The 22,408-nt window shown below is 39.7% G+C and overlaps 2 protein-coding genes across 5 annotated transcripts in view; one reads left to right on the top strand and one right to left on the bottom strand.

Moving 5' to 3' along the window:
• Positions 1–1,987: 1,987 nt before the first annotated feature.
• LOC131691342 (mitotic spindle assembly checkpoint protein MAD1) lies at positions 1,988–5,045 on the bottom strand. Its single transcript, XM_058977656.1, has 5 exons — positions 4,684–5,045; positions 4,445–4,617; positions 3,248–4,337; positions 2,955–3,095; positions 1,988–2,894 (listed from the first exon to the last, which is right to left on the bottom strand). Exons 1-5 carry the CDS (start codon positions 4,790–4,792, stop codon positions 2,194–2,196), a joined length of 2,214 nt encoding a protein of 737 aa, XP_058833639.1. The 5' UTR covers positions 4,793–5,045; the 3' UTR covers positions 1,988–2,193.
• Positions 5,046–17,352: 12,307 nt separating this feature from the next.
• Positions 17,353–22,408, top strand: part of LOC131687432 (uncharacterized) — a 148,254-nt gene continuing 143,198 nt past the window's right edge. Inside the window, exons 1-2 of one of the 4 annotated variants that reach the window (XM_058971512.1) lie at positions 17,353–17,430; positions 18,181–18,492. The gene's annotated coding sequence lies outside the window, so the exon portion shown is untranslated. The other 3 variants (XM_058971511.1, XM_058971513.1, XM_058971514.1) reach the window with 3 other exon arrangements.

Below are 22,408 nucleotides of genomic sequence, written 5' to 3'. Positions count from 1 at the left end.
CTAAACCAGTATGTTCCCCCATTTGAAAGTAGAAAATCCATATCAACCGCACAGCAAAACACTCGATCCAATGACTATTAGTCATGAGACTCAGAGATCGATGAACCAGCACTCGCTCGAATCTCTTACTCTTATCCACCACTCAAGAGTACGCGCCCATCAGGCTCATCACCGAAGCCCAGGGAACTACACGGCCTGGATGTTGACGCATGAAAACCTCAGCAGCGTTGGCATAATAGTTTTGAAATGGCCCCATGACGCAACGTCCAAATTGCATTTTGTTGCTACAATGCGAGGTTCTTTGTGTGGCTGCTATGCCCGTCCACGATGAGCAAAACAGGAGTTACCGTACTCAAGGAAATGATCGAACAAATCTAGAAATATTTCAACCGCCATTTATCACGATGAATTACATCTGAACTTCGTCCTCACAGGAACCCCTTTTTTCAGTGGCGGCAAATGTTGTCCCATCGCCGACGTGCATATCATTACAGATATTGTTTCACCACGCTCCACAATGGTAATAGATCCGAATAGCTTTTTCCCTTCCCGAGCCACATTTTTGTTTTTGGATGCACCTAGAAAACAACACAAGATTAAAAAAGACAACCTTGAATCACTTTCAATTATTGAACTAACCGTGCTAATCCAGGTTTCATCCGCTTTATATATTTGGGCTGGGCCAAACTTCTTGTCTTTAATAATGCCTTCAAGTAAATCAAAAAACGCGTTAACTGCCGGTTTGTTGAACCCGTGTGCACGAGCAGCAGAAGTTGCTTCCGGCTTTGGAAGTGCTATTTCGGGGTTTCGTGTTAGAAACCCAACCAACCACTCATGTCCTGCCAATTTGTTTTGCTTTGTTGAAAGGATGAGTCAACGAGTTTCGTTCAACTAATCTAACTTGCCTGGTTAAGTATATAAGATATAAGTTAATAGATAGGTTAACGAAAAACCAATAAGTTTTCACAAACAGTTGCTTTTTATCCACAATAAACCTTAGAAATCTAAATTTATGAAAAGTATTACTCATTAAAAAAAATCCACGCAAGTTCATTCATTGCAAGCATTACATATGTTTTTACACTGTAGAAAATTGCACTAAATCGAGTACTGCAATAAAAGTATTTAATCCAGCCAGATTCTTCCATTTAATTAACAAACTAAGATCAACACTGATCGCAAAGTGAGTCCCCCAAAAAAATTTCTAGCTTTGATTTGTTTTTTTCAATTTAATTTCCTTAACAGCATCAACTTCCGCCAATTCCTTGCGGTATGCCGCAGATGTAATTTCGGTCGCCTTCTGGCTTTCTTTTTATAAAACTCTCCGTCCGTCAATTTTCAGAACTGACACACTGAAGGAAGATCCGTTCTTGCTGATCTTGAAAATTACATCTGCATATAGATGTACAATTGATTTTCAATGTTTGCTTAAATTTTGCACATATGACAGTTTTCGCGACCTACTGAGTTTTAAAACTCACGATTATTCATAATGATACGGTACGGTACGGGTACGGATTAAGTTCATATGGATTTACGGTACGCATTAAATTCATATGGAGTTTAAATGTTATATGCTTGTAAAAAGCATGTGTCCATCTTACTTCGCCGTCAGTATTTTTCACAGTTCCCCTACGAATGTTATAAAATATTTAATTTTTTTTTACGCCGACGCCATCTCATTTTTTTCGTCCCTTCTGTCACGTGAAATGGTTAACAGAATACAATGACATACCAGAGTAATATGAGAGACACATGTGAGTGACTCGTCTCACCTCAGGTGACTTCAGTAATCGCACGACTCGAAAAATGTGTCACCTCACCTAAAGTGACTGTTCGGTATAACCCCCAGTGTGACATCCTGACAAATGAGATAAGGAAGGATTTGTCATCCTGTTTCCTGATTTAACGAATAACAAATAACACCTCCAAGAATAGCTTACAAACGGGCTCGGGATATTTTCTCAAACAACAAATTCCTCCGAAATAATCGTCGTAAGTTATTTATCTTATCAAATCAATCGCTGGATTGGCGATTACACACAGCTGTCTATGTTAAATTTCTGGTCGCGACTAAGCTTCCTACCTTTCAAATGTCTTTTGTCACGTCCACTACATTATATTTTAAATATCTAAATCCAAGAGCGGAAAAGTAGCAAGATCGTACTTCTAAGCAGTACCCTGTCGATATATTTAACCCTGCACCATCACCGTCGTGCGATTGAACAAATCCAACGTAAGAGTGCTAAGGAACGCCGGCAAGGAACCATGCGTGCCCAAATGAGTGGTGACCATATCGGCAATCGCTTCGCTGTATGCTGTCTCCAGCATGTTTAGAACCGTACCGGACTCGTTCAACCGGAAGTTTAAATACTCCTCCTCGCTCTCGGCATACATGCTAGAGATTCGGTAGTTGGTATTTCCAACCCGATCGACTCTGTACCCAAACAACATGTAACACACCTCGCGGAACTCGTTGCTAGCTGCTTTGTAAACCTCCTTAATGTGTTGATTTTTTGCCTCAAGTGACTGCACTTGCGCCTTTAGGTTATTCAATTCCATCACGTTCATCGTCATATTGCTGTCGTTCAGCCTAATTGTTAGCTCGTCGTTGCCCTCCTCCAGCTTGCGGTTGCGAATCTTAAGTCGCTCGATTTCCGCCTGCAGCTTTTCCACTTCGTTCTTATGTGCTTCATATGCCTCATTAGCGGGACTGTCTTCAAACCGAACTACCTTATACCTATCACGATTAATTTCCGCCCGCAGCGTGACATTCTCCAACTCCAGTTCTAGTTCATCCTTTCGTTTCTTTAGTCGCTCATTCTCCATCCGGAACATGTCGATTTCGCGACGCAATTTTTCATACTGTTCACTAGTTAGGGCGGAATCCATCCCTGGCAAAAGAAAAGAACGCTGTCTATTCACAATCATCGTTGGAAATGACAATTACTTACCCGTATCAGGCATAGATTTGGCTGCCTGTAATTCGTTTTCCATTTTGGTGTTCAACTCTCGATAGCCTGAAAGTTGCTTTTCGAGCATCTCGATTCTAGTACGCATCAAAGCCTCCTGGCTGCTCACCGTAGTCGGGTTGACTGGAATGTTGGGGAAAAATTTCAATATTTGATTCTGATCAACAAAAATTGTCGAGGCATTTTACTTATAAACCCAAATATGAAGTTTTTTACAGCAATGCAGAAAATAAAACGCGCTAGAATTCCCCAAACTAATCCTTATCAACACTTACTTGTCAAATCCTTTTCGTAGCTGTCCAGCAGTTGCTTCCAGCAATCTCTCTCCCCGGCCACCAAGTGCAGCTTCTTTTGTACTCGGTGTAATATCGTCTGATGATTGCGCAGAGACCGCTTGTGATCCTCTAGCTGCTTCTGTAGTTGTTCGTTTTCTGCCCTAACCTCGTCGATTACTGTCTGAATTTGACTTTTCTCATTTTTGACAGATGTTTTTTCGCTGGTCAAAATCAAATCCTTTTGCAGGATCTGCTCAATCTGAGATCGGACAATAATCGGACTACGGGCAGAATTCTTCGGACAAAAATCCGCTGCCAGCTGGCGCCAATCAGCCAGCTCCTTTTCCAAGTCCTTAACTTTTACGCTCAGAGCAACGGCGTCGATTTCATTCTTTTCGAAATTTTCCAACCTGGTGGTTAAACTCGCCACCTGCTCTTCTAACAGCATTTTATTGCCAATGACTTCATGAAGATTTTTGAATTCTTCCTTCAACCTGGTCAGCTCTTTCTCCTGTTCGGCGTAGTTTGCCAACCGTGATGTTGATACCTTGGACAAATTTTTCCAATCTTCGTAGCTACCAACTTCATACTCCAGCGTTTTTATCCTTGACTCAGCCTCAGCTAATTTTTCTTTAACTTCATCCAACTCCTTCTGGCTGGCATCGTAAGAATCAGCCTTGGACTGTAGTGTTTCATTCATTTCCTTATACGTATCCAATTCTTCCTGAGTGATTGAAAGCTGATCTTCGATTTCCATCATTTGACTATTCAAATCACGAACCTCCGAATTCAACTCGCTTTTCTCAAAGGTGTACTGCTGCTCTAAATCTTTGAGGGCTCGCCGTAATTCGAATAACTGATCGCCTGACGATTGTTTTAAAATATTATACTGATTTTTATACTTGACCAAATCTTCTTGAGCGGCTTTTTCCCGCTTACGTAAAGCAGATATATGCTTCTCAAGATCGGAAACTTTCTTAACGTTATAGCTGAGCTCCTTTTCCAGGGAAGAAATTTTATGTTGGTTCTTCAGTTGCGAGGTGGCCATCTCGGTGTTTTGGTGCTCAATTTCTTTCTTCAGCATTGTAATCTGAAATCAAATAAGTTTATAATTTTCTTTCTATCTTGCAGTGTTACTAAGCACACCGTGCAGTTTATTTTGAACAAATACCGAAGACTCTGGAATTAAAAACTTACCCTTGAACGAGCCTCGATAAGGTCCGCTTTCATCCGACGCGTCTCCCAAGGGCTCTGCAATGCGTTCGAATTGTTAGCTACACCGGATGACTCCAAACATCGCTCTTCCATCGTGCTGTTGTTCCCGTCACTGGAGATATCATTCATATCATACAGTTTCCGCTTCTTCCGATCTAAATATGGAAACGTAAACAATTACACCTAACCTTACTTGTAATGGCCCAAGCAAAATTACTTACTCAATTCGAAGGAAACATTCGAGTAGTCGTAACTCAGCCGCTTGGAAAGTGAAACCAGAGTTTCGTTATCGCCTGGACCGACGGACTCAACCCGATTATTCTCCATCATCGGATTTTCTTAAACCGTTGCTTTCGTTTTAACGATGGCTTCTTTTCAGACAGCAAAAGCCGAACACTTTTTGCTTGAATTTTACTTTTCAACCAGATATTCCACAAGCACTATTATCGCCTGGCGTACACGGAAAATCAAAATTCGGGGTTCTTACAACAATTCGATTCGAAATTACCGATTTCTTTGTGATTTTCAAATCAAAAACAGCAAACGAAGCGGCGTTGAACAAAACCGTAAAACTCTGATGCAGAAATTTGACGTTTTGAAATTTTTGCTATAATATTTCCTAACAGCGTCAGTGCTGCTAGATAATTTTAAAGAAAAGCAGTATCCTCGCGCGTTATTTGAATAGGGCCAATAAGCATATTGTCAACATTCTCTTTGAAGGCAAATTCCGGACAAACCATTACATACCGATTATAAATCATATAAATGCGAACAATTCAAGTCGACTTTTTGATACAATCTCGCATACAATACACCTTTCGTTTCGAAATGCGTAATGTCACCTAGAAAAACTCATAGTAAGAGAACTGCGGAGAGAAAAACAGCATTTTTGGCAACGTATGCCCCGGCATTGTATGACAACACGTCCAATGTTATAAGGACAGACAATGTTCGTTTGGATTCGTTTTTTGACAGCTAAACCCGTATCCAAACGATCCAAAATGGAGTCTCCGCAGTTCTCTTTCTAGAGTTTTTCCAATGTCACCCCTGTATTTTATCTGTACACTGAAAAGAAATGCATGGTAGTGATAACCATATAGCCATGGTAGAAAATACCATTTTCAATATATAGTAAAATTTACCATCAATAGCCATCAAACTACACGAAAATGCTTAAAAATACGATTTGATTTCTAACAGTATGCATGGTAGTTTTTACTAATTTGCCTATTTGATTTAATCACGATTCCATGGTTGAAATGACTACTAAAAGTTTAGATTTTTCTATGCATTTGGTCTCAATTTTCTGTACTTTTATTACTATAAACATTGTAATAATGAAAAGATATACCAGTGTTTTTTAACTGAACATGGTGTATATTTGAAATTACCATAAACATGGGTCTTTTTGATATTGTTGGTGCTGTGCATAATAGCTGTCAGCCATGCTGTTAAAAAATCATTTTCAGCGTGCATGCACTCGTGTTTTGTTTCACAAAGTATAGTTTACTCGAACGACAACGAATCAAGTGAAATCAATTGTGATCCACAATTTATCATCGGTAAGTACTAATATACTAATGAATCACATTGAAAATGAAGTGTAACAAAATTCCTATTGCATTTTTCAGCAAATCGACGAAAATCTATTGAGATATGGAGACAGCAGGAGATAATATTTATTTAATCATGAATACTTTCATGTGAACTGTCAAAGCATACATTAATAAATCACATCGCTAAAAAACTTGTTGTTAATTTAACTAAAAGAAATGAAAAACTCTCAGTATGTAGTATATTACTATTACTATTACTTTTACTACACCATGGTAAACAGCAGTAGTAATTTTAAATAGATAGCGTTTTTCAAAACAACCATGGATATAGTAATTCTAACCATGGGATTAGAGGCTTACCAATTACCATTATACTACCACGAAATAGTAAGTAATACCATGTTTTTATGTCAGAATGTACATAGTACAAATGACGTGAATTATATTCAAGTCAAGCATGATACATTGTCTACCAAAATTCACTGGTACAACCTTTTTTATTTAAACCTCTAATGTGGTAGTTTATACCAAGGTCTTCGTTTCAGTGTAAGACAGTTAAATCTGTAGAGATGGCAACTCTGAACAGGGTTTTTATGGCATAAACATCTAAGCTAGCGCCGCTAGCGGTAGGTAGTGCAAGTTTAACTTTTATACCCATCCAGTATCAAGAGAGAGAAAGGTGGAAACATTTTTCACTTATAAGTGCTCGTTTTATACCTGCGGGACGGGACTTGCGGAAAGAACAAAACAAGTGTCAGATTGATTCAGCTTTGAAACGTCACTTTAAACCAGTGTGAGCCACAATGAGAAAGCACGTGAGTAGTATATGAACTAGAATAAGAGCGTATGTGAATAGAATGGGAAACGAAAAATAAACAATGAAAAAGAAAACATCTATCCGCATGTACCGTCACAGTTTTAAAACTAAGCATGGCGTCCGGGAACGCTATCTATTTAAAATCCTGGAAGTAAACATAAACATCCGCACGAGCATCCTCATTCTTTGGTGCACGATGAAAAGAGATAAACCACCGAGACCGAGCTTCCCTTCGGATATTCCAATTAAAACACTTAAGGACACTTTTTATTTCGAAACTACCTAAGCCAAGACATGACAATAGGAGGGAGGTAGTTTTTGTTTCAATTTTACGTCAGAATCTTCCAGACCCTGATTGGTTGATTCTGACAACTGGAATCATAGGAAATGTTATTTCATAGGGATAGTGAAACACTGGCAGTGTTGCTATATTTATAGCAAAATATAGTCATTACCCAGTTAAGCTCAGCCGAAAATGAACTGGAATTCTGGCTGGTTCCAGTTCGTATTTCGTCTCCAGTGACACAACCGATTCTAGTTAGAATCGGTTGTGTCACTGGAGCCGGATACTAGCTGTTAAGATGTTTAAAAGTTTGATTTTATTAACATATTTTTACTTCATTTTCTATGATTTTAACTCCAAATTTCACAGCATACACTTACTAACACTTATTGGCTGTGGCTGGGTGGCCCCCTTTTTTGACTGATCCGGTTAGGACCCGACAAAACGACGAACAGATAAATGAACCTTATCAACGAGGAGATAGTTGGCTGAAGCAGACCCGGGGAAGTTTTTTTTTGTTGGAGATGAACCACTGCGACCAGTATTTAGATTAATTGTGGTAACCCGATGTGAGTTTGAGCTGACAGAGGCCTTGATGCCATTAGCTGTGATTTTTGTGGAGTACAATCGTTTACAGTCTTCACTGGCCGAAGTTTGAAGTCTTTAAAACAGCCAACTCCGCGCTTCAGCTGATTTGCGCAAACGAAACTCGTCTCAGTGACCACGCCGTCGATCTCAACTTGTTTTGTAGGTACTTACACGCTGTACACCTTTGAAAAAGGGTCGTCGCTAATAATGTCATTTGTTTGTTTTAGACTGGTTACCAGCAAGGGCTTTTTGGGGCGAATTTTTGATAATTCGGTCACAGACGAATAATTTTGTTTCACGTTTTTTTACGCGGAAGAAAATTACAAAGGACCCGAATGAGGGCCATATATAATTTCAAGTCGAGGAATCGATCTTATTTCAATATCCGTTGAGCGTGGAGGGAATTTTAGTTATGGAAAGTCATGTTTGGACGAGCCTAGAGATCCAAAACAGAAATGAAAAAATGAATCGGAAATAGGAAGGAAAGATGGTAGCGTTAAAGCGAGTGAGCTGGATTATATAAGTAGCCGATTAGATCTTTTATTGTTGCATCTTTCAAAATTACCAAACTCACATCAGTTTCTAGGGGATGGCTGGGCCGATTTTTACAAAGTTAGTCTTAAATAATAGAGGTACTATCCCCATAGATATTCAAAAAAAATTGACTAGTAAGGCGTTGCAAAAAAGCCATTATTTTTTAAATATCAAATGCCCTCCTTTCATATTGTGACAAATGTCAAAGTAAACTTAGATGCCAAATTTCAGTTCATTTGGACAATTTTAGACCCCCACCCATTTCTCTTGAAGTTTTTGACATTGGCACTATGGAAAAATATGAGGAAAACATATATTAAATGTAATAACTTTTGAAGTAGCACTCAGAAAATTATAATTTATACATGTTTAAAAACAAAACAAATAGCATTTTAACAAAAGTGTCTTTGTTTCCCAAAAAAAAGATCAAGCTGAAGTTTTGGGGCATTTTCTCCAAAAAAAGTCTTTATTCTTAATAACCATTCTGCTCTATGCAGCTTTTTTAATGTGAAAAATATCAGAAATCGAACTGTCAAAATACGAGAAGTTGAGATTATGGGATATTTTGGCATTCATATAAAATTTTATCATTTTCTCACGCCTATATTTCTATTATTCTTCAATCTATTTTTATCAAAAGTACCTTGTTGAACGTGGAAAATTCTCAGTAACAATATGGAAATAGACTCGTTGTCGGTAAAATTCAGAAACATCAGATTTTTTAACATTTAGGCTAGAAACTGGTCGGCAATGACTGGGCAGTGCGTAAGCCTCTTGTACCTGAAGGCATAAAATAGACCCCACTTGCGGTCCTTAGCTTCCTGCCCAGTAACTCCTAGCCCTGGCCTCCTCGTGGCGTCGACTGGGATACGAGTAACCTTAGTGAAGATCGGGTAACCAACCCCGGTGGGAACTTTGGTCGTATGCTGGCAGGGAAGGGGGGGGTTACCCTTCTTCGGAAGGTGTAAACCTGTCCTGGTGCCCAGGTGGGACCTTAAGCAGTCCTGACACGATGGCCCACCGGCGAGACAGGTGGTTGGCGTAGGCCCTATAAGCCGCCCCTTAAAAAACCCACATAATGAACAATACAGAAGAGAATACGACCCAGAACAATCGGCAACAACCCAGGCGACGAATAAAGGATCACGATTGGAAACTCGGAACATGGAACTGCAGATCGCTCGGCTTCGCAGGATGTGACAGGATAATCTACGACGAGCTACACCCCCGCAACTTCGATATCGTGGCGCTGCAGGAACTTTGCTGGACGGGACAGAAGGTGTGGAAAAGCGGGCATCGAGCGGCTACCTTCTACCAGAGCTGTGGTACAACCAACGAGCTGGGAACCGGCTTCATAGTGCTGGGCAAGATGCGCCAACGTGTGATCGAGTGGCAGCCGATCAACGCAAGGATGTGCAAGTTGAGGATCAAAGGCCGTTTCTTCAACTACAGCATCATCAACGTGCACTGCCCACACGAAGGAAGACCCGATGACGAGAAAGAAGCGTTCTACATGCAGCTGGAGCAGACATACGACGGTTGCCCTCTGCGAGACGTGAAAATTGTCATCGGCGACATGAACGCACAGGTAGGAAGGGAGGCAATGTACAGACCGGTGATCGGGCCTAACAGCCTGCATTCCGTATCAAATGACAACGGCCAACGATGTGTGAACTTCACAGCCTCCCGTGGAATGGTAGTCCGAAGCACCTTCTTCCCTCGCAAAGATATCCACAAAGTCACCTGGAGATCACCGGACCAAGTAACAAAAAATCAAATCGACCACGTTCTAATCGACGGTAGATTCTTCTCGGGCATCACAAACGTCCGCACTTATCGCAGTGCGAATATAGATTCGGACCACCACCTGGTTGCAGTATGCTTGCGCTCAAAACTTTCGACAGTGCATAGCTCTCGTCGAAGCCGAACGCCGCGGCTAAACATCGAGCGGCTACAAGATGGCAGAGTGGCTCAAGAATACGCGCAGCAGCTGGAAGTGGCACTACCAACAGAAGAGCAGCTAGGCGCAGTTGCCCTTGAAGATGGCTGGAGAGATATACGATCCGCCATAGGTAGCACCGCAGCCACTGCACTAGGTACGGTGGGCCCGGACCGAAGAAGCGACTGGTACGACGGCGAATGCGAGCAGTTAGTCGAAGAGAAGAATGCAGCATGGGCGAGAATGCTGCAGCACCGCACGAGGGCGAACGAGGCGCGATATAAACAGGCACGGAACAGGCAGAACTCGGTTTTCCGGACCAAAAAGCGCCAGCAGGAAGACCGAGATCGCGAAGCGATGGAGCAGCTGTACCGCGCTAAAGACACACGGAAATTCTACGAGAAGTTGAACCGCTCGCGCAGGGGCCACGTACCACAGGCCGACATGTGCAGAGACACAAACGGGAATCTTCTCACGGACCAGTGTGAGGTGATCCAGAGGTGGCGGCAGCACTACGAAGAACGCCTGAACGGCGATGCAGCAGATGACGGGGATGGCACGGTAACGCACCTGGGAGCACACGCGGAAGACATTACACTACCGGCTCCGGATCTCCAAGAAATCCAGGAGGAGATTAGCCGGCTCAAAAATAATAAAGCCGCTGGGGTTGACCAAATACCAAGCGAGCTACTAAAACACGGTGGCGAGCCACTGGCTAAAGCGCTGCACTGGGTGATTACCAAGATTTGGGAGGAGGAGATTTTACCGGAGGAGTGGATGGAAGGTGTCGTGTGTCCTATCTACAAAAAGGGCGACAAGCTGGATTGCTGTAATTACCGAGCAATCACCCTGCTGAACGCCGCCTACAAGGTACTCTCCCAAATACTATGCCGTCGACTATCACCAATTGCAAGAGAGTTCGTAGGGCAGTACCAGGCGGGTTTCATGAGCGAACGATCTACCACGGACCAGGTGTTCGCTCTTCGTCAAGTACTGCAGAAATGCCGCGAGTACAATGTGCCCATACATCATTTGTTCATCGACTTCAAAGCCGCATACGACACTATCGATCGAGATCAGCTATGGCAGATTATGCACGAGTACGGATTCCCGGACAAACTGACGCGACTAGTGAAGGCGACGATGGATCGGGTGATGTGCGTAGTACGTGTCTCAGGGACGCTCTCGAGTCCCTTCGAATCACGCAGAGGGTTACGGCAAGGTGATGGTCTCTCGTGTCTGTTATTCAACATCGCGCTGGATGGTGTAATAAGAAGAGCAGGGATCGACACGAGTGGTACGATTTTCACAAAGTCCGTTCAGCTACTTGGCTTCGCCGATGACGTTGATATTATTTGCACGAAACTTTGAGAAGATGGAGGAAGCCTACATCAGACTGAAAAGAGAAGCCAAGCGCGTCGGACTTGCCATCAACATGTCGAAGACAAAGTACATGATAGGAAGAGGTTCACGAGAAGAGAATGAGAACCGCCCGCTTCGAGTTTGCATCGGTGGCGACGAAATCGAGGTGGTTGAAGAGTTCGTGTACTTGGGCTCACTGGTGACCGCCGACAATGATACCAGCAGAGAGATTCATAGACGCATCGTGGCAGGAAATCGTGCTTACTTTGGCCTCCGCAAGACACTTCGGTCGAACAGAGTTCGCCGTCGTACGAAGTTGACCATCTACAAGACGCTGATTAGACCGGTAGTTCTCTACGGGCACGAGACCTGGACCATGCTCGTGGAGGACCAACGTGCACTTGGTGTCTTCGAACGGAAAGTGCTGCGTACCATCTACGGTGGAGTGCAGATGGAAGACGGCACATGGAGACGGCGAATGAACCATGAGTTGCATCAGCTGTTGGGGGAGCCGCCCATCTGTCATACCGCGAAAATCGGACGACTACGGTGGGCCGGGCACGTAGCCAGAATGTCGGACAATAGCCCGGTGAAAACGGTTCTCAATTACAATCCGACCGGTACAAGAAGACGTGGCGCGCAGCGAGCACGATGGATCGACCAGGTGGAAGACGATTTGCGGACCCTTCGCAGACTGCGTGGCTGGCGACGCGCGGCCATGGACCGAGTGGAATGGAGGAATCTTTTGTATACGGCACAGGCCACTTCGGCCTTAATCTGTTAATAAATAAATAAAGCTAGAAACCAAATCAAATGCCCCAATACTTCAAATTCCCGTATTTATACTGAAATTAAGCATTCACCATGTGATTACTGGACATTTTTCGCACTGAAAGTAGTAAATTAAATAATATTTTTTTGCTTAATGAAGTTATTATGTGCTATGTCATGATTAAATATGGAATCGCGAATAAATGTCAAAAAATCTACTGTATCTGTATTTTACCGATGGAAAATCTTCCTCTATTTTGTTCCTTAAGATTTTTCACGTTAAACAAGGTAGTTTTAATAAAATTTGATTAAAGAATATTAGAGATATATGCACAAGAAAACGATTAGATTTAATATGAATGCCGAACTGCTCTTGACCCCAACTTCTCGTATTCTGAGGAAAGTCTCAAAAGTTCTGTTTGATTTTTGAGACTTTTTCACATTGGAAAAACATGTATGTATAATTTATAGTTTTTTTGACAAAATGCCCCAAAACTTCAGCCTCCCCCATTTTAAGTGAAACAAAGACATTTTTATTAAAATGCCACGAATTTTATTAAAGGTTTCAATTATAATTTTTCAAGTATTTTACCGATGGAAAATCTTCCTCTATTTTGTTCCTTAAGATTTTTCACGTTAAACAAGGTAGTTTTAATAAAATTTGATTAAAGAATATTAGAGATATATGCACAAGAAAACGATTAGATTTAATATGAATGCCGAACTGCTCTTGACCCCAACTTCTCGTATTCTGAGGAAAGTCTCAAAAGTTCTGTTTGATTTTTTTCACATTGGAAAAACATGTATGTATAATTTATAGTTTTTTTGACAAAATGCCCCAAAACTTCAGCCTCCCCCATTTTAAGTGAAACAAAGACATTTTTATTAAAATGCCACGAATTTTATTAAAGGTTTCAATTATAATTTTTCAAGTGCTATTTCAAAAGTTACAGGATTTAATATAATTTTTCCTCATATTTTCCCATGGTGCCAATGTCAAAAACTTCAAGCGAAGTGGACGGTGGTCTAAAATTGTCCAAATGTTCTGAAAATGTGAGTTTACTTTGACATTTGTCACAATATTAAGATCTAAACAAATTGTTTGCCATACCCTAATAACGAGTCATGGAATCATAGTATGGAGAAACGAGAAAGACACAATTGCACAACTGGGTATATTGAAACAAGTTTTTAATAGTAGTAAGTGAATTTTTAGTTCAGTCTGTGCGCAATTAAATTATCTAAAAAACAGTCTTATACTCATATTTATATATAGCTTTTACAGTTTTTTGTAATCGTGGACGAAATTTAAAAAAAAATCCATAAAATAGCCTATTAAATTTTTGCGAAGTAAAAAAAATAAATTAATGGGAATTCACAGGCATGGTAATGGTGAGATGGTAATCAGCAATACTTTGCCTTCTGAGACTGCAAGAATATTCTCTGATAATAATTCTATCGAATGAAGCAAAAAATAATCGATTTTTTTAAGCTGACTGATGAGGAAACCTCCTTATTATATACAAACTATACCAAAATTTACAAAACTTTCCTGCAAACTTGGTTTTTAATCGAGATGCAAAAGATTTGATACTATGTAGATTTACTGTGTTGCAGTAATTTCCTATCCGCCAAATAGATTTTTTAAATTGGGTCATTAAATGAGAAAAAAAATCTTTTTTTATTACATACATCGATAAAGCTGATTTTCGTGATTACAACAATGTCTTTTTTTCGTGAAAATAAAATTTAAATTTAAAATAAAGATTTATGTTGACAGTCTTGATTTGACACTATCAGAAGCATTTGACATATCGAATTTCACGACAAATGATGCCCTGTTAGAAAAAATGAATACATGTTTTCCCGGTTTTCCCGCAGGGTTATTTTTATTTGAAATAAACACCATACAATACATATAGTTTTTTTTCATTTTGGGTGTTGTCTTGATAGACCAGATGTAAACAACCGTAGTTTTCCTATGTATGTATTTTCAAAAACAAAAAAAAATCATTTTTACGAATTACAGGCCATATTCGATTATCCGTAGTTTCGATTATCCATAGACTCGATTATCCGTAACTCGATTATCCGTAGAAAATGATTCGATTATCCGTAGTCCGAAGAAATTGTTTGAATTTTCCGCATATTATGTTTTATAAAAGTTCATTACACGTCTATTATTGCAATTGATACCAACTACAGTTTCTGAAAGAATAAATATTTTCTAAAAAATTATGAAATCTTCATAGAAATACAGAAGTTTTACTTAATTAGCATATAATTTTGAATTCAATGCGATGACTTACATATAATCGTACACCAATCGACTACAGTTGATACTAGCTACAATGTTTGGAAAACCAGAATTTTATGTTCTCACAAAATATTCACAAAAATACGTGGAAATACAGAAATTTTGCATTTTTAACAAAAAACTTTTCTTTTCTATCCTAATATTTAAATACAAAAATCGATGGAAACTGATATCAGCTACATTTCCTGGAAGCACAAAATTTTAAACTCTTGAAAATTACAATAATTTGGAAAATGAAGTAATTTCATTTAATCAACAAATATTTAAATTCAATTCGGAGTGCTATAAAATTTGATGCACCTAATCGGTTGGCTACAAACTACATTTTCCTGTAGATTTCTCTGTAATTTTTAGAATGAATACAATGACTGATTTTGTGAGCCCCGTTGTGTATTTAGGACTGACGAAATCTGAACATATTGATTTCAGATTGTTTTGCACTATCTAAGGTATGAAATAAAACCCTAAAATACTCTTCGGAATCAGTCTATTATCGCATCAGTTTGAAAAAAGATTGATACTTTAAGAACATCGGCATTTTGAATTCTTAACACACTTACGCAAAGGCTTTCGCTTTAATTCCATCGTGTAACATAGGGGAATTCAATCGGAAGACGTTGTCTTAAATGTGGTTGACAAAATCGGATCAAAAAGCTGACAAACTCTGTTGTAGAAAAAATCGGAAGCGGACAAACACGGGGACGAGTAAAATAGGATCTTCACTGTAGTCAGTACTGTGCACCGCTCTGAAAAGAACAGCGCTAATCATTCTTTACGAAGTAGATGCACTGAACAGCTTTTAAGCGACTCGGTAGATTGCCGAACAATGGCCAAATGAAGATTCTGGATGATGTTGCCACCAAGCAAACAAGAGAAAAAAGTTTGCTGTGCGACGATGTATAACAAACTGAATCATTTAATGCGTTTGAACAAGCATATTTATAGCTAAAATATCAAAAAACCAAGATTGGCTCGCTAAATAATATCTCTAGAGCGCATGATGACGATGATGATACTGCTGCTGATTGAACAACGCACGCTTCTTGGTGTCGTGCGCATAAAAAGTTGGGCATTTTTGATATTCGCAACGTGTGCAAAATTCATCCCCTTAAGATATCCATGTTTCAAAATTGTCCAATGCTGGTTCTTTATTGGACCAAAGTTGGGCGACGCCCAGCAGAACGTTCAGCAGGCGTCCATTACTGGATTTGTGTTTAATGGTTTTGAAACAAATTCTTGGGCTTCTCAGTGGAATCTAGCATGTTGATTCTCTTAGAGGATTCCCAGAGTTTTGTTGTTGTATACAAACCAGTGGTGCGTAATTTCAAATTCAGTTGTTATTTCTGTCTGAATTTACCGAAACATAAGTATATTAATCCAAATTAATCGAACACAATACTTTAAGGTTGCACAGAGAATGGGCAAAAATCGAAAACGAAAAAAGCAGTTTTTTCCACACCGTTTGTCAGATCTTCATAAAAATTGGAAGCTTATGTAGAATGTTGTTACAGTACTGCTGATTAATTTTTATGAAGATCTAACATATGGTGTGGAAAAAAGTTCGAATGCAACTTTTTTCGTTTTCGTTTTTTGACCCTTCTCTGTTCAACCTTAACATAAAATAAGTTGGCTAAATAACTTATTACATGTCTTAGTTTCACTTTATAGAATGTAAAGTAATCGATATTTGTCCACTAGTGAAACATTAATCCATGTACCATAGGTCAAACATTGATGCATGTACCTTAGATACTGTTTTTCAACATAAAACAAATATATTTCAAGAAGAAAAAAAATTTTTTTTTGATTCGATTATCCGGATGATTCGATTATCGGAAGTGAAATTTTTCTGCACCCTACGGATAATCGAATCTGGCCTGTACAACGAATTTTTTTTTGACAAAATGTTATATTATGTATATTGGACCTAAAATTTATCGAATGGAATGGAAAACTATATATAGCTTAATGACCCAATTAAAGACCTTTATTGTAAGCATTGTTTCCACAACAAACGCTTTAATAAAATCACTCCCAAGTTTAATACCTTGCCACGCCACTGAGTGCATCTGGGCTGCCTTTTCTCTCACACAGCTAGACCTTCGCTGGTTGACCTAGCCGTTCGATATTCGCGGTCACAACAATCATAAACTGTCGCAGAATCAGCTCCCGATGGTCGAAGGAATTTCAGGGACCTGATTCGGAAGTTGATATTCCACTTGCTTCTGTTCTACCGAGAAGAAGTATAGCTGAACATCAGTTTACTACTACCTACTACAAACGACTACTGCTGCTACTACCACTACTATATATTACTATACTAGTACTATTGGACCAGCATCTGGTGAAGCAGCTGAGAGCGAAAACGGGAGTAAGGATGAGCATCAGGCAGGGGTTTCTCCCGCAAAAACACATGTGCGGCTCTGACAGCTCAGCGTATATATGTTGTAACGGAGTGTAGCCTGCTGATGCGCGTGGGCGGTGGGTGGTAAACAACACATACCTGTTTTTCGGGTTGGAAAACACTCTCGCTCTTGTTTGCTGGGCAGCAGTAGCTGGCTGGCTGGACCAATAGCTAGCGTGAGAGATAGAGAGGCTTGTCCGGCCCGGCTACACGACGCCTGACGAACACGACCGAAAGTGAAAACTACGAAGCTCCCGAGAGCACATCACTTGGTAACACCATTTTCGCCAACGCCAGGCTACTTGCGAGTGAGTAACATTGTCGCCGTTGCAGTGCGTAGGCGGTTGTCGTAGACGTAGCCACCACGTGCTACGCTGTTTGCACTCCATACAGCAGAGTTAGAACATAAAGTTTTTCCCTACTGCCTTCTTCCGTTGTTGTGTTGTGTGTACGCTCAGCTTGTGTGTTGTGTGTGTTCTCAGATCAGTCCTGGACCAGCGCGGTCAGAGTCATGTTGTTGAATAATGTTTGCGATCCCGTCGTGGTTTCGGCGGTTAGAACCTGCCAAATAGTGAAAAAATACTTTTCATTAGAGTTGTTCATATTGCTTTTTTTTCTTGTGTACATCGTGCGCTAAGTGTTTGAATTTTGTGATTGCCCGGTACAGCTGGGGAGGGTAGTTGCGCCGTTGGGCTGTCATCGCTACCCTGGGCAATTGGCTGGATATGCATAAAACAAATCCCAGCTCCGTCGCTGGGTCGTAACTAGCTGAACAACGTAATTTCGCTAGTTGTTCATCTGACTGTGTGCCTTTATCTTTACGTCGTAAATCTATTGTTTGATGTATTTTAAACTGCTGGTGAAAGGCGCACCGATTTTCCGTTCTTCACCTCACAATCATTCGCATCATCATCATCATCATGTTCATCATCACCATCATCATCACCAGCATCATAGAGCATGTATTACGTGTCGGCCTAAACTCCCCGGGGGTCTCGATGTGTAGTGATTTGCAAGACTCAACAAGAAGGCAGTGAAACGGCAGCAAAACTTTATGTCCTGTGATGTCCCTCTTTTCGTCGACTAGTGATTTATTATTTTGGATGCTTTATCCTTTGAATAAAAATTTTAAAACTGTTGTTTGAAGGTGTATATCCGGCAAGTTGCAGAGTGCTTATCAGATCTACAGTTTTTGTTAGTGGCAAAGTTTGATTGTAGTTTTGTGCTTCGGAATATATCGTCACGTTGCCTAAATAAATAAATAAATAATCTAAAAAACAAATCATGTCATCAAGTTCTCAAAGAAATGACCACAAAATCGTAGAATTCAACCACAGAAAACTGATTTCCCATCTAAATTGAGCTCCGTATTCAACGAAGTGGACGCTGAAAATACTCCAGTTGAGCAAAAAGAGAACGTGCACGGCGAACCCACCACAGAAAAGGGATACTTCTGAAGGTAAGAGAATTTACCTTCGGAATTATTATTATTATTATCACTGTGATACCTTTATACCCTTTTTGTGCGACGATGTTTGGTCGCAATACAATCCATCCATTACAAACAGAGAGGAAAACAGCGAAACATTATATAATTCAATGTAGCAGAAATATTTGCTTCGGTTAATGCTACAGTAGCTATGCTCGTCCAAAACCAAAGTGATCAGCCCGTGTGTTGTTGGGCTTATTTAGTTTGAGAAATTTAATTGCATTGGCATATCTTCACACAACGCCGAGTAGCACAAAATAGGATATGGACGATAGTAGTTACAATCTGCTCTGCAAAACCCTTTCCACTCATCGTAGCTAAATACTACTTCAATATAGCCTCGGGAGATAGATTTGAAAATACCATCCAGCTTCATCCTTGCTGTCTGAATGCTATAAGTATAGTAGAAGCATTATCTCGTCTTTCCACATTTGGCAGCAGATAATACCCATCCAGTCACTGCCGGCCAGTGATGCCAGACAGTTTATTGTAACGAATAAAGAGTGACTAGAACAGTTTTATTTCTTATCGGAATGTATTTTCTTTGCAGAAGAAAATGGCGAGTGTATTGGAGTATATTGGAGTCATAATCGGAAGGAAATGGGAGGCAGATTAGATCGAGCCACATTCGTTCAAAAATTAATCCGTGTTAATGCAGAATAAGACTGCATATCGTATCATCTAACAACAAGTGTCAACTAAGCCAGCTTTTCTAAATAACATAGAACAAGTAAGAAGCAACGATTTTGAATTCTTTAATTACTTGGGTTAGTGCAAGATTCTCTGGCAATGTAGAAATGACTTAAAATTCCCCTTGCAGGATGGTTCACGTTGAATTCAACTTTATTGCCGATAAAAATGAATTTAGCGCCATTAGCGGTGTTGTATTCTACTGTCATCATCAACACGCTTCGATAATTTCAACGTTAGTCTTGTTGTATATTTTTGGATTGATTTCTGTCTGAAATACAACGCTTGAAATGCGCTAAACGGCGTTCATCAAAAATTCTCAAAACGGACTTCCCTACATCTCAGATCGCAGTATATATTTTATCTGTACCTAAACAATGTTATACTTTTATCTAAACAATCTAAACGATCGAACAAGGAACTTTACTGTGCTTTCCAGCGCCGCATCCAGTATAAGCTTAGCACCAGTCCCGAAAGTCTTTGAAATCATGTCAGCAATAGATAATCATGGCTGGATGTTGTCAGCTCGAATCAAAACTCGTTGAATGAGCATTCGCATGAGCATGATGACCGTACAATTCGTAGTTGCTTCTCCGTGATTGACCAGAGCAAGCGAAATTGCACTGAGAAGCAACGAATTGGTCTTGGGAGTAGCTATCCATCTACAATGTACACTTTTTGAGGGCTCTATACTTTCAAGTGACAATAACGGCGCCGGCCACGTCCTTACAATCATCGGGGAAGGGAAGGAATGTTAGCGTAACAAACGTTGTTATAGTGAACGTGTACACCTCCACATCTCGACGTTTACCACGGGAATGAGTTTTTGTTAATAGGATGGGGTAAAGAGTTACACAAATCTGGATTCACCTTGATGAGTGATACGATCTATGCAGCTCTCAGAAGTGTTATCATATGTTTATTGCTCTGGACAGCCGGCTGCCGTGAATTTAAGAACGATGAATCATTTGTTGAACTAATTTTGAAATGCTCGGTTTGTAAAACAGCAACTTCAGCTCCGAACAGCCGACAGTCGGGAGTGTTGCTTATGTTTAATCGAATCAAACGGCAAGTGCATTATTATTCCTTGCTTTGTCATACCGACGAAATAAGACATTCCGAAAACAATACAATATAATGAAAAGCGATTACTTTTAGTGTCTCTAGACATTTTTCGATATAACTATTTTAAGGTTTCGTAATACAAACATAATTTATAGTGCATAAACTTTTGCATTGTTATTAATGACAATTATGTATTGGTTTCTTTTTCCATGGACGATTGATTCTTCGCGCATTGTTATGTTAATTGAGGGACATTTTAAACGGGATAAAATAATCACTACCGAAATATCTGAAACGATTAACTTTGTATGGCGAATATACGGTGCGCGGATTTATTACGCTAATTACTAGTGCAAGATTGGAGACAATAATAACAAAAAGAAACTAACATGTCACCTTTTGCGTCAATAATCAATATATTTTCATACTCATGATGAAATATGGTTAACATGACTATAATATAATGCATGTAATTCTTCAAAGCATATACAATAAGAACAATTAATATAAATGATTGACGATTTAATAGACTAAAAGTAAACCATTGAATATGACAATAAAATATTTGCTCATCGCGCTGATAAGATTGCCGCAAATTAGTAATTGTTTTTGAATTGATTTTGCGAATTGTCAATTCTAAACCCTCATACATAATTAAAAAGTCATCATTCACTCAGACAAAACCATGCGTATTCTCCACGCGCATTAAAACCCAGTGGATTAGTTTCTTGGTTGATCAAATCGACACTAAACACACCAATAAATTAGTGTGCTCGATTTGTATCAGCCAGCGGATACGCGTTCGACGGCCCGATAATCATGTCACTTGACGGCATTCAAACGTCTAACTCTTACGATATTTCTCTGATGAAACATTAAATAGCAAAAACATCTCTAATGCTACTAGTAACGTTCCGCTATGCTCACCGATCTGTTATCATCCAATTGTTACGACTACTACAGTTAACTCAGCTTGTTCTAAGCTGAAGCCTTCACCAAATATCGGACTCGATGGAATACCATCTGTAATACTAAATAATTGCGCATCTAGTTTAACTACTTTCGATGTTGTTTAATATTTATCTATATTCAGGTTCTACAGACTACTTACTATCCAGCACTAACTCGGTATACTATACTGACTTCTTCGCAGCTTTGGATACAACCAACTACCAGATAACAATTTCCAAGCGGCGCCTCTGGGGGGGATTTTTTCGCATGATTGCTTAGCTTCACTCACCATTTCCTATCGTTTTTCCCCGTTGGATACCACCAGTCCTATAATAAGTGACCGTTTCGAACTGTTTCACCTGATTTTACAGAACACATTTGTATAAAAAGATGTTGCTATCAACTTACTTAAAATAAATTTGTAATAATATTACATAGTTCAAATCAAATTTGGCAAACAAGTTCAAATGATCAACAAAGTTCATTAAATGCCTTTAAAATAAAACTAGTTGTGCCCAAATCGGATGAAAATTGAAAGAGCAACATGTTTTGAAATGTAGATAGATAATGTTATTTCGAAAATGAATTTCATTAGAATTGTCTGACACAGCGATGTTTAAATTACAATTAAAAATCTAATTTTCGTTCGGTTGTCACAAAAATTGGAGAATATGACATTCAGTATATAAGAAAACTAGAAAAAATAACAAATATCAATATCAAACACAGGTTTTGTCCGGTCTCCGACCACTGTGCACCGTCCAGATGCCCATTGCTTCAAGAAATTTGCCAGACACACTAAAAAAAATCATTCATTCAAAATTGGTTGTTGCGTAAATATCGCCTTCTAATGCGCCCACCTTGGCTAAAGAGTCCGCCTTCTCATTATCCGCGATAGAGCAGTGTGACGGAGGTTATACGAAGATGAATTGATATTCTGTGCCATGTCATCGAAGGACAGGAACATAAATAAGTTCTGAGAATTAAGATCGATAAGCCTTTCGCGATTTGCAATCACCGATGGGTTTGAGATATCGCATCGATATGAGTTTTAGCGGAAGGACCGCCAGCACTTCTAGACTCATCGTATGGGTCGAGTGCATGCAACCCAAAGCAATACGTAAACAGACAAACTGAATTCTCTCTAGTTTGATGTCTTTGGTGTCTAGTTACGGCAAAC

The sequence above is a fragment of the Topomyia yanbarensis genome, chromosome 3 (assembly GCF_030247195.1).
Source record: "Topomyia yanbarensis strain Yona2022 chromosome 3, ASM3024719v1, whole genome shotgun sequence".
Classification (NCBI taxonomy): domain Eukaryota; kingdom Metazoa; phylum Arthropoda; class Insecta; order Diptera; family Culicidae; genus Topomyia; species Topomyia yanbarensis.
The sequence above is the reverse complement of the archived record's forward strand: the minus strand, read 5'-3'. Positions and strand labels throughout refer to the sequence as shown.

What these genes read in the sequence shown, in the direction of transcription:
- LOC131691342 (XM_058977656.1), bottom strand. Translation starts at nt 4,792, where the DNA reads ATGATGGAGAATAATCGGGTTGAGTCCGTCGGTCCAGGCGATAACGAA. An exon ending in CTACGAAAAGGATTTGACAA is followed by an intron (nt 3,096 to 3,247) that starts GTAAGTGTTGAT and finishes CCAACATTCCAG; the next exon opens with TCAACCCGACTACGGTGAGC. An exon ending in CAAATCTATGCCTGATACGG is followed by an intron (nt 2,895 to 2,954) that starts GTAAGTAATTGT and finishes TTCTTTTGCCAG; the next exon opens with GGATGGATTCCGCCCTAACT.